This window comes from Ctenopharyngodon idella, chromosome 20, assembly GCF_019924925.1.
Source record: "Ctenopharyngodon idella isolate HZGC_01 chromosome 20, HZGC01, whole genome shotgun sequence".
NCBI classification, from domain to species: Eukaryota; Metazoa; Chordata; class Actinopteri; order Cypriniformes; family Xenocyprididae; genus Ctenopharyngodon; species Ctenopharyngodon idella.
Window position 1 is genome coordinate 12,892,274 of NC_067239.1, and position 13,232 is coordinate 12,905,505.

Sequence of the window (13,232 nt, forward strand, 5' to 3'; positions counted from 1 at the left end):
ATCTTTATTACTGTCTTCATTTTTAATGTAGAGTAGAGATTTACACTATATTCACTATACAGTGCTTAAAGTTATTAGACATCTGCCACCCAATGTAAGGTTTGTGCCACAGCTGTCCTAAACTATCAATACAGTACTGATTACTAAAATCATTTTACATGTTTCTGTAATGGTTAATCCACCAGTATGTGTAAGCTTTTTGGTTACAGCAGTATTTCTAATGCTACAATATAATATATATATAATTGTTGTTATGCATGAAGTTTTGATTTTACTGTTTTACAAGAAAGGCACAAAAAAGTAACGCACTTTATAGTTGTTGTTTTTTTTTAGATGCCCAATTACAGTCAATAACAACAGAGATTAAGTTTTTTTTGGATATTATGTGTGAATATTATTTAGAAACTATTTAGTTGTTTCAGTTTGTTATTTTCCTAATAAATGGCAATACCACTTTTAGCTTTAAACAAGTTTTTTGAAAGATTCCTAAAATATTTGTTTTCTCTCTTTATTATGACAGGTAGTCTAATAAATTAAACACTGAATGTTTTCATAGCATTCATTTGGCACATTTGTTCGAAGTACATTGGGCAGGATGTTCAATAGTGTTTTTTGTCAATAAAATAAAAATAAATAAAATTTGAATTTTTATCCGATTAATCAATTAATCGAAAAAATAATCGGCCAACTAATCGATTATCGATTCTGATCACCAAGTTGCAGCTCATTGCATCTCAATAAATGCATGTTGGAGCTCTGAAAGTTGATATATACTTACTATGGCCGTAGCCAGCTATAAGGTTCGGACCTCGGTATTTTTCAGAGGTGTATATAATGAAGGTTGTGAAATAATTGCCTCGTCAATGTCAAAATATTTGAGATGATCAGTTGAATCAAAGTAGGCGGGCTTTATGTTCACAGAAGCTGCTGAGCGCGACTTCGAGCGCGCAACTTGAGGCTTCAGTAAACAGTCATAAAGTGTGAGATTAGTAGCTAAGTAGCTAAACTAAACATTTTATATTTGACAGCTGTTTTAGGATAGAAATGTTAAACGACAGACAAAAATAGACTAATCAGGCAAACTAATGAACTTTTGTCTAATTCACCATTTTGAATTTAAATTAGGCATATAATTGACATGATTCATGTAATTTAATTATAAGTAACAATGTGAGGGGACAAGAAACATTAACAAATTATTTCATTAATAATGATGATGTACATATTGTGAATGAATATAATAAACTTAGTTACCTAGCTTTCGTGGTAGCCTTAAAGGATTAGTTCACTTTAAAATAAAAAATTACCCCAATATCTCACTCTCAAGCCATCCTAGGTGTATTTGACTTTCTTTTTCAGACGAATACAATCAGAGTTATATTAATAAACACCCTGATGCTCCCAAGCTTTATAATGGCAGTGCACTGAAACCACCTGTTTGAAGCTCAAAAAAGTGCATCCATCCATCATAAACGTACTCCACACGGCTTCGAGGGGTTAATAAAGGCCTTCTAAAGCAAAGCGATGCATTTGTGTAAGAAAAATATCCATATTTAACACATTATAAAGTAAAATAACTAGCTTCTGGTCATTCTACTTGCATCTGAAGCGTAACTTATGCAACGTACTACTGGTATTACAATATGCCATGACGTACTACACTACGCTACGTCCTATTTGGGACCTCTGATTATAAAACCCTGCCTATGACCCTGATACTTCTTATTTTTATTTCTTCAACTCAAGGAAAAGAGATCAAGAGAAATTGATTCCTTATGATATAATTTGTTGTATGGCTGTGCTCTGATACGTTGTTCTCATGTGTTTGATAGCCCTGGATAAAAGTGAGGACAGGCGAGATGGAGGCTTTAAGCAGTCCTGGAGGTGTTCTCTCTCAGATGATAGTGAAGACGACAGCAGACATGAGTAAGGTCATTCAGCACAGAGCAGCTTACAGCCCACTCAAGCATCTCTGCATGAACGCTTCCTGCATGATTAAAGCTGCTTTGAGTCAAACGTTATTACTGTGGTACACAGAAAAACATCAAGGCCAAAGAGAAGACATAAAAAATGGAAGACCCCACATACTTAAATTATCACAAATTTTGCTACAATTATATGCATAGTGGTCTGCTGTGTTGGAGAAAAACTACCATCAAATGTGTTGTGCTGAAAGTGTGCTTCACTTGTTTTCTGCTATGGCTCGCGGACAAGTACACGTGATGCCACTTTTGTCATCAGCACAGTCTTCCAAAAGGAAATATTTAGTAGAATGTCTAAGGTCCTCCTCTAATAACAATGAGAGCATACCATGACTAGAGGCCGTAAAAGCTCTAAAAAAGACAAATACTTATGATTAAAAACATGACTTGAAATAGACTTGGAATATAGTGCATTAGGTATATGGACAAATTTTATGGTACCTCTTTTTGTACCTTTTTTTCCCCCCACAACCCCACGTCATTCTTTGCTTTCATTGTATGGAAAAGAGCAGGCTGGTTTATCTCTCATTCTCTCAGTTTTCACACTAGAACTGAATCTTTTTGATTCCAGAGTTCAGTTTTTGTGAAAGTAGGCCTAATTTTATGAAGTCAGGTGTACATCAGCGAACCTGTAACATTGAGTCTCCATGTCAGAAATAGTAGATCCAACTCCGGATCTTGTCAGAAGATATCCATTTTGTCTGGTATCCAAAACCTGTCAACAGTGAGTCTTGTATGGTACCCAAAATCAGTGTTTTGTGTGGTACCCAAAACTGTATTAACAATCTTCTATCAGCCAAGAGGTTGACTGAGAAAGCCAGAGATGCGCAGAAAGCAGGAGATGAAGTAATGATAATGTAAATGAGCAGGGTTTATTTACTGAGTAATCTTAGTTGCTTATGTTTATATGCTTCGTCTGACCACACTTGTACTACTCTGCTTCACAACAACTTCCCATAAAGCCTTGAAATTGAAATATTCCTCTTATCTCTTATAGGGTATGAAAATAAGTGAAAGGAGACTGGTGGTGTAGGCGATTAAGGCCCTGATGTACTCAAATCTTCGCTTAAGGCCCTAATATATTTCCAGTGAAGAGCAAACTGGTGTGATGTAATTTTGAACAAAACCAAAAAAAAAGTTTGTTTACTAGCCGGAGCAAATTTTTCTAGAAAGTTTGCTTTGGCAAGATGTTTCCAACTCTACTTCAAACGTTTTGGCCTGATTTTGTTCAACATTGTCACACCAGTTTGTTCTTCGATTGAACTTGAAGTGTATCAGGGTCTTAAGAATCAAACACTTCGTACCAATTAATCAAGCCAAGTGTGAAAACATCCTAAGTCTCTCTCTCTCTCTCTCTCGTTGTCCACTAGTGCCACCCTTGTGACCATGGAGCGAGTGAGTGGCCAGCAGGAGCTTTCACCTGAGGGAATCAAGGTATCAAGTCTTTCAAGCATTTTTCAAGGACTTTTTAAAGTGCTTCACACGTTTTCCTGCACTTCAAAGCTCTAAATATTATCCAGTTTTATTGTAATTTTTAAAGATAAAGGAAAACTAACACTTCTAGGCAAACAAACACCTAAAAAAGACATAAAAATTACCACTAGATGGCGGCAGAGGAGCATTTATTGACTCCCTAATATATGAAAAAGTAAAAAAAAAACTTCTTCAAATTGTGACTAACACAGAAAACAAGTAAAGAGTGCACCTTTTATAATCACTGAAGCTGTCGGTCAGTTCAGTATGGTACATTTCGAGTAAAATATTTACATTTTTCCCTACAAAATTTGTTTTTGCACGTTACTGTTAATAAGTTAATTTTATCTGCATCTTAATTCAAGCTCAGTGCTTTACTGTCAAATTTCCAATAAATAAACATGTAATATTATTAGTAACTGCACTTATTAATGCAGACAATAGTAATATGATTAAATAGAGTACCTCAGGGATGACGTGTTTTTGTAGGCAAAACCCGGAAGCAAGTTCCGTTCCATCGTCCCGAAGTCAATGGATTTTTTGAATGGGTTTTTGCTAAATCGCCTGAAATAAGGTCTGGTCTTGGTAATTATGCCCTTTGAAGGTTATTGGACACTGTGAAATTTTTGTTCTTTAAGTTTGTGACAAGCACATAAAAATTATTACTTTTTTCATTAGAGTAATAATAAAGAAGCTGTCCTACATTCATTAGTCTCACTGTGTTGTGCTTGGAAAACTGCAACATCAAAAAGAAAAAAAAAAAAAAGAGAGAGAGAGAGAGAAATTAATCGGTATCGGCGAGTACTAGAAAAAAGTATCGGTACTCGGTCCTTAAAAAATGGTATCGGTGCATCCCTAATAAATAAATTTATATATATATATATATATATATATATATATATATATCCACTGAATTATTAGAATAGTGTAATTTTTTCCAGGATTTTTTTTTTCTGTAAAGTTCTTGAAATAAAAAATCAATATCCCCAAACTTTTTAACAGTAGAGTATATAAATTTAATTTTAAAGGGGCTACAAATAGAATTCAGAAACCCTTGTTTTTAGCAACAGCAGTGGCTGTTAAGTGAACTGCAGCCGGCAACTTAGTGCTTGTGATGTATGCGAGTCTCAGCCAAAACAGTGACTGAACGCGATTCAACGACATGTCGGCTTTCATAGATAACCTAGGAAGTTGGGGAAGGTATAAGCCTCTTTAAAATAAAATAAATAATATTAAATGAATACATTGAAATGTTTGATTTTAAGACATTTTGTTTGCTTTTTTTTTTTGGTACTATGTTAGGTTGCCACTCAATGTTTGTAAAGTAGTGTGCTGTGTGCATGTGCATAGTAGAAATTCACCTGAATTTGCATTAAATCTGGTTGTTTTAACCAAGATTATGCTGCAAGATTTCAACAACATTTAAAGGATTAGTTCACTTCAGAATTAAAATTTCCTGATAATTTACTCACCCCTATGTCATCCAAGATGTTCATGTCTTTCTTTCTTCAGTTGAAAAGAAATTAAGGTTTATGAGGAAAACATTCCATGATTTTTCTAAATATAGTTGACTTCAGTGGGGTACAATGGATGGAAGGTCCAAATTGCAGTTTCAGTGCAGCTTCGAAGGGCTCTACACGATCCCAGACAAGGAATAAAGGTCTTGTCTAGCAAAACGATCATTGATTTTCTAAAAACAAAATAAAAATGTATATACTTTTTAACCGTGACCTTTCTAACGTGATTATGTCATGTGTGGCGGATCGCAGAGCAGTGCAAGATGAGCATTTGTTGTTAAAGTATTATTATTATTTTTTTATGAATATAATGAATGTTTCGCTAGATAAGACCCTTATTCCTCGGCTGGCATCGTGTAGTTCTCTATATGTAGAAAAATCCTGGAATGTTTTCCTCAAATTTCCTTAATTTCTTTTCAACTGAAGAAAGAAAGACATGAACATCTTGGATGACATGGGGGTGAGTAAATTATCAGTAAATTTTAATTCACAAGTGAACTAATCCTTTGAGTTCACTGTTATAGGCTAACCTGCAATTTTGCAAATTTCCAGTTCTCTTTAATTCCCGTAAATACCCATTAATTCCCATATATTCCCGTTAATTCCCATGCAATTTTTTTTTTTTTTTGTACCGAGAACCGTTACACCCCTACTATATATAGATATACTATTTATGTTGTAAATTATAATATATTATAATAGATTATATAAGAACATATAATAGATAATATAGCTAAATAGATGATATATTTTCACACATCTAGGTTATGCAAATTGTCCAACCTAATTTTTATATTTTTATTCTTAAAAAAGGTGTATGTGTTAACATAACATAAGACTAAAATATAATATCATGATTTCATAGATTATAAATTGTATTACATTAAGTGGTTATATTTCCTCCAGGATCCAGTCCACCATTAAATGTTATTTTTATAACACTTTCGTAAGGCATAATCCAACAATACTTAAGTTGTTTTGCGACCCAATGGAGATACGTAGTCCTTTATTTACATATGTCTATATAACATGGTGGTGGGTGAGTGTATGATGACGTAATCACGTTGTGCACAGGTGTATGGTCATGCTGGAGTAGAAAAGGACCCTCCCCAAATTTTTGCAACAAAGTAAAAAAAAAATACAGTTTTCTAGAATGTTATTGTAGGATGTACGTGTTGTCTTTGAGGGGTCTTTCCAGAAATACCTGGAATAAACAAACTGTTAATTAGAAAGGTATTATACTTTTGGCCGTATAGTGTAGTTTGTGGTCAGTTACATGTTAATGATCTCACGTTGGATGGTTGTTAGGGCTGGTCTGCAGGTATGTTGAACTATGTCCTTATAACCTGAGTGCTCTGATCTATCTTTGGCAGACTCCATCCATGAAGCGCTTCAGTGCTAATGGGTCTGTGGAGACTCATGAACGGCGTCCAAATCAATTAAGACCACTCAACAGAACTGGCAAGCTTAGGTATTGTAATTGTATATATTTATCACCCAGGGCAAATGGGTGAAAAAGAGTAATTTCATAATTATTATAGCTTAAAGTGTTATTTAATATTTCCATTGATTAGTATTACATTGCAACGTCTTTTTTTTTTTCTGCAATATTTTCTAAATATTTTCATCAGATATTTATACTCATCCCCTTTGTTGTTGTTCATGGTCTCCCAGTGAAGCAGCTCATTCAGTGAGTGTGTCTGCGCCCCTCAATCGAACCAGCTATCTGATAATGAGCCCAGCTCCGTCCCAAGGAGTTGTGGTTCAGGGGCGGCTCTTCCAGCACACACAGTTCTCTGCTCCAAGCAGAAAGCTGGAGCAAAGGTATGGCACTGGACCAACTGACCTTACAGAATAACAAGTGGCCGATGTTTGACATCAAGTAGGTCATAACCTGCTCTACTACAAATGAGCATTGGGAGTCTACTGTCTTGATTTTAGTTAACAGTAAGCTGTTTTCAAGTGCAAAGGTAAAACAATACGAGACATAAGCCTCTGTGTTTTTGATCTGTCAGGTTTTGAAATCAGGCACACTTGACCTTCCTTTACTAAAGCTTCTCCCCCATGTCTGTTGTGAAATGCATTGTGTGGCTTGTTGCAGGTCACAAACATTACTGTCATTACATGTCATTACTACAGAAAATAGTCTGTCCCTCAATTTTAAAAACCAAAATATTCACAAATAATGTTGACGGAGCCTAATTTGAACTGAACCCAGAATGTGACGTTTTTTAAGTGGATCTGCTGTATTTCAGAATTCTTACGTTGTCTGCCAATGTGTCTCACCCGCAGACCTGATCTGATCCAAAGAGTTGAGCTGGAGAACATTCTTCTCACCTGTCCCAAGATTTCAGGTGAGCAGATGGAGCGGGTCCTGCACCAATGAGTTTTCTCACTTTCAAAATTTATTCAAAGTAAAAACATCTGACACATAAAGGTAACTCTTCTGATGGTACTGAAGGAAAGGGCACATCAAAATTTAGAAGGGAGTGTGAAATAGGGCTGTGCCGGAGAGCTTGACAACCGATACCAGACAAGGTGGTATGCAAAAAAAAAAAAAAAAAAAAAAAAAGTTGCACTTTACATGGATATTGGGACACAAGTTAAGTACAAAGCTTTGTTTGCAAAAGAAATAACAGTTTAGAAACTAAAATTGTGAATATGGAAACACTTGGATTCTTGCCGAATGAGGGGTACGTGTGAGCCCATACATTTGGATTAAGCCATATAAGCGTTTATTAGCGACTTTTACTGATCACACCATGTGTTCTTAGGCTTCAGAAATATCTTATCTCTTGTTTTTCTGTCTTCCTCTTTCCTCATATTTGATTTTATCACAGTTTGTATTTATTAGGCAATGTAAGGAAGTTTATTTGTATAGAGCACACACCGGCAATTCAGTTTCACTTTCCTGGGCAATGCAACCTCAAATGTTTTGCTCTTGCAGAAGATAAAATTGCTCTTCTGAACTTTTACTATCATTTTCGGTTGCTTTGGAATATCGGGAGAAATAAGAAGACATGATTCGATTTGAATGAACGGAGGAGGCCACCCGATATTTTATTTTGGCAAAGGATCTAGCATTCTGTATGTTTTAAATCCGACACAGAGATGAAGTAGTTTGGAAAGATAGCATTTACTTTAATTAGCGACAGAGAGAGATTGTGCATGTGCAGTATCTGTGTCTGTGCAACATCTCTTTAATTATAATGAACTGAAGCTGCAAGTTTAATTACATCAAAAACAGATATATTACCTCTTTGTTGTAGCTATATTACCTCTTTATTGTAGCTATTATTTTTGTAAGCTATTTTATTAATAAATATCATTGCATAGCATTGACAAGAAGTTTCTGTGCTCCTGAATGCTTGTGTGTATGCGCAGCGTGATCTCCGATCGGTATATTAATGAACTGCGCATTAATATAGATATGGAATGATTAACCCGCTCAAACACTGCAAAACTGCTGGTGGATTGTCCCTTGGCCCTGGTGGAAAAAAAAAAAAAAAAAAAAAATCATAAACAAATCATAAAACCATCTTCCAAACCATGTTTTGCCTTTTCCTTAATCACTATGGCAGCATACAGTAATTATTTTAGGGTTGTAGAGTTGAAGTGCATACTTGAATCATTCGTCTGTGCGTGTTCACATCATATCCGTAAATAAAGGAAAGAAGGTCAGGCTACTACTATGTGCACTGGAAGTAGCTTGAAGCTAGGGGTGTGCGATATATATCGTCTATGATAATATTGTGATTGTTGTTTTAACAATGTTCGCTTGCGCATTTAGAATGCACGCTTTCACTGGGTGATTAAATCTTTTAACATGCATTTAGAATGCCCCCAATATTCAAGATAAGGGGGCAAAATACCTGTCTTTTATATTTATATCCATAAAGTTAATCAATTTCACATGGAGTGCTGTTCCATGGAGTGTTTTGCTCCAAATATCAGCATGATTACAAATGTGATTTTGATTTTTTTATTTATTTTTTTGATTTGAGTTCAGTAAACAAGAAGTAATATTAAATGACTTACATTTTAGACACAATATTTCCTGTTTTTGCACTATTTCGCCATCAAAAATAACTCCAAACAAAGCCACAGGACTAATTTCCATCTATAAGCAACACACCGTGATGTTTCATTACTGAATGACTGAATCGTTTGAATGAATGATTCAATGACTTACCCATTAAGACAAATGCTTTGTTCCTGACAGCCTTTTGAATAAATCTGTTGACTCACTCAACAGTGACTTGCTGCCACCTACAGGCAGTTTTAATTTCACATTTAAAGTATCTTTTTTTTAAATGATTTCAAAATATCAGTAATTAACGTTTTTTGTTTAAAACATCAAAATATTATTAATGCATTTGTAACTGCAGGTTAAATGCATTCATGTCTGAGCTGCATTAATCAGTAAATGCATTTAAATGCCACTTCAGATGCAGCTTCTGTGTTTCCTCTGCATTGCAAAGATTAATTTTGTTTTATACTGATTTCATTTGATTGGTAACAGCCCTATTGTGTCTTATTCTAATTAAATTTATTGATTAAATGTAAGAATTTGACAAAAGATAATGCATACATTTAAATAGGTTAAAAATGGCCTTAAAATGGTAAAAATGCCTATGAAAGGTAAAAAATCAATTTAAACTTATTGGAAAAGATAATTTCTGTCACTGCTGCGAACTGACCACCACACAGAATATGAAGAATATCAAAAACCTTAGGAGTCAGCTATCCACGGTAGTCCTAAACCTGCCAAAGGTACCAACACAATAAACACACTCAGCAAAATATCATCTAATTGTTATCGAGAAAATCCCAGAAAATATTGAGCGATATAAACATAAACATTTTATAACAATATAAAAAAATTTTTGTCAATATCACACGCCCCTTCTTGAAGCCACCACAGCTGAACCTCAAACTGGAAAGTGTTTGCAAGCAAAATGGGAAAGAGTACCCATAATAAAACTCAACATAGTTAGCATTTGCATCACATTTACTGTGCATTAATTGCTTTTGTTAACTATGCCCTTCTCTAAACAAGTTATTGCTTTGGTTTATTTGCCTATAAATAGCCTTGCAAAGTTATAATTTCCACCTTTATCAGCTATTAATAGTAATCATTACTGTATATCTAATGCCAGCGTTGCCAAACTTTAAAACGCCATTTTAAAACATTAACAAGTCAAAACAACAGTGGCATATAAAATACTTGCCTTTTTCAGATATCCGTCTTTCATTATTAGGAGAGTTTTGATGTTGTTCATGACATTTGCACCGATAAGGTGATCATTTGTAACCATGAGCACAGCATGCACCTCAAGCTAACAGATTCATCTGTGCAGGATAGCAGAGCCAAAGCACAACTCACGTAATAACCAAAACAATGTTCCTCTGCAAGTAACAAACTTAAATAGTGTAGATTTCAGTGTACTTGAAGTTAAGAGTGATTAGTCGGAGATGCTTTGATATCTTTGGAGCTCTTAGAAACACTTGATTAAAAGAACATGTGATACAACATTGATATACATGACTGTTGTTCCGCTGTACATCACTAGATTCAGAAGACATCACTGTTAAGAGACGTGTCCATCAGAAACGGCGGATGATGAACAATAATCCTGATCCTGTGGGCAAACCAGTTGAGGTGAGACTTTGATAATTCAAAAGTCAAATGTGCATTTTTGTTGTTTTCATTACGTTTTTCAGTTAAAGACTTGGGTTCACCCAAAAATTAAAGTTCAGTCATCAATTACTCACCCGCATGTTGTTCCAAATCCATAAGACCCAAACGCTTTATATGATGAACAGATTTCATTTAGGCTTTTACGATTAATTTTATTTTAATCGTGATAACAATTTCTGCTTCTGTATCGATTCGTCAAGAGTTTAAGGGGGCTTTCACATTGGCAGTTTAGCTTGAAACAGGCCACGGTTCGCATGAAAAATCGCTGATGTGAAAGCTGTTATGCGAACCCGGGTGCGCACTGGGGTACCGAACCCGAGACTTCCTGAAGGAGGTGGTCTGAGTTCAGTTGCACTCGAACTGTGCCGTGGTTTGTGTGAAAATGAAAGCAACACGGACTCGGGTGCGCACTTGTTCAGGAAGTAAAGTAACCTGCGCGTGCGTTTTAGCCGATTATAATATATTTACTAAAATAAAACACATGTAAGAGATGATAGTGTTGATGATTTACCTTGGATTCGAGCAGGAGTGAGCCTGCAGTGTATTCGCGCTTTGCGAGTGCAATCAGAACGACAAATGAATGTTAATCAGCTGTCTCCTCAAAATAGTCTGTTTGCAAGCAGTGGAAAACCATCTACATGTGACGCATGTTCAGTAAACACAAGTGTCATTTATGCTGGGTACACACTACAAGATAATCGGGCTGATTTTGGGCCGATTTCTCCCTTTCGACAATCCTAGGTAATGTCCCAATTATTTTGATGGTTCTACAGATTATTTTATCAGATTGTCCTGTGGTGTGAGGTGAGTTAAGAGTGACTGAATCTGCTCGGAAGAACGTCGGAGGCGCCCCGATCGTGAATCGTAAATATTCAACATTTTGAATATTTACAATCAGAAATCCTGATGTGTGGGGGAACCCCGAGGACAAACGTGCGCATGTTTTGGAGATTGTCACGTGAAACGAAACAATATCCAATCAGAAAGCGAGCTGACAGAAGCATAACAAATGAAGTCATGGCGCAGCACAAAGTTAAATGGATTTGGACAGTAGAGATGGAGGATCAGCTTGTCGATTTGTGGCAACAGCACGATTGTTTATACACGTGTGCTGTAATACGTAGCAAAATCATTCCAAACACTATCGACGCAATTTCTCTCTGCCTATCGTCCGTCATGTTTATTCTGAAGTCCGAGAGATTTTGCAAGATTTCCTGTGTTCACAGTCAGGTTGAAAATCTGTTTGTCATATCACAGCACACCACACACTATAGGAGCAAAACGGTTAAATCTAGGATTTTTTGTCCTCATGTCTGTGGTCTCACATTTTGAAAATCTTAAAAGTTTTCAAAAATCTTTTAGTGTGTACCCAGCATTACTCTGCTGCGCACAATAGCCCCAAATTAATAAAAAACACAATTTGCTGACCCGTGTTCTGTTTTCTATCAAGTGGCGTGCACGTCTGTGATGACGTAAGATGAACGCAAGCGCACCAGGATTCGATAGAATCAATTTGAGTGTGAAACCAGACCAACGCTGCGGGGGGCACTGGGAACAATCGCACCCGGGCTCGTACCGCAGCAAACGAGCCCAGTGTGAAAGCCCCCTAAATCCCCCAGACAGGGCTTTACTCTTAAAAGGGTACATTCCAGTGTTTTACTTAATCTTCTCAATCTGGCAACCATGCGCACATGCTCTCTCTGGGCTGCAAAAAGCACTGATTATCTGAAAACACCGACAAACCTGTATGTTGGAGTTCAGCGATGTTCATTGTGAAATTCTGCTTGAATGAATGTCATACAGCCAGTCTGCATTCCTTCATGAAGCCCTGTGCTGTCAGAGTTTTGGTTGAATAGACTTTCAATGCAGGGATAGAAATCTCTCAGATTTCATTAAAAATATCTTAAAGAAATGAACGAAGGTCTTACGGGTTTGGAACAACATAAGAGTGATTAATTGATGACAATTTTCATTTTTGGGTGAACTATCCCTTTAAAGCAGGGGTGGGGAACGTTGATCCTGGAGGGCCATTGTCCTACAGAGCTTAGCTCCAACCCTGAAAGAAACACTCACCTGCCTGTAACTTTAGTAATCCTGAAGACCTTGATTAGCTTCAGGTGTGTTTAATCAGGGTTGGAGCTAAACTCTGCAGGACAATGGCCCTCTAGGATCAACGATCCCCACTGCTGCTTTAAAGGGTTAGTTCACCCAAAAATGAAATTTCTGCCATTAAGTACTCACCGTTTCTATTGGGGATTAAAAAAAAAATCTTGGATTTCATCTGAAATATCTTAATTTGAATTCCAAAGATGAACGAAGGTTTTATGGGTTTGGAACAAGATGAGGGTGAGTAATTAATAACAGAAATTTCATTTTTGGGTGAACTAACCCTTTAAGTGTGTAATGGGTAACACTTTACAATAAGGTTCATTAGTTAAACATTAGTTAATGTATTTACTAACATGAACTAAACATGAGCAATACATTTGTTACTGTATTTACTAATCTTTGTTAACGTTAGTTAATGAAAATACAGTTGTTCATTGTTTGCAAATGTTA

General features: G+C 36.0%; 1 protein-coding gene across 9 annotated transcripts in view; it reads left to right on the forward strand.

Annotated features, from left to right (window-relative positions):
• Positions 1–13,232, forward strand: part of senp6a (SUMO specific peptidase 6a) — a 40,609-nt gene that overhangs the window by 5,503 nt on the left and 21,874 nt on the right. For 6 of the 9 annotated variants that reach the window (XM_051875567.1, XM_051875563.1, XM_051875566.1 and 3 more), the window contains 6 exons: positions 1,833–1,926; positions 3,353–3,416; positions 6,346–6,443; positions 6,647–6,796; positions 7,265–7,326; positions 10,546–10,634. In XM_051875567.1, the coding sequence (XP_051731527.1) occupies positions 1,833–1,926; positions 3,353–3,416; positions 6,346–6,443; positions 6,647–6,796; positions 7,265–7,326; positions 10,546–10,634 (557 nt within the window). Of the gene's footprint in view, positions 1–1,832; positions 1,927–3,352; positions 3,417–6,345; positions 6,444–6,646; positions 6,797–7,264; positions 7,327–10,545; positions 10,635–13,232 lie in introns of those variants that run through there. The other 3 variants (XM_051875568.1, XM_051875569.1, XM_051875571.1) reach the window with 3 other exon arrangements.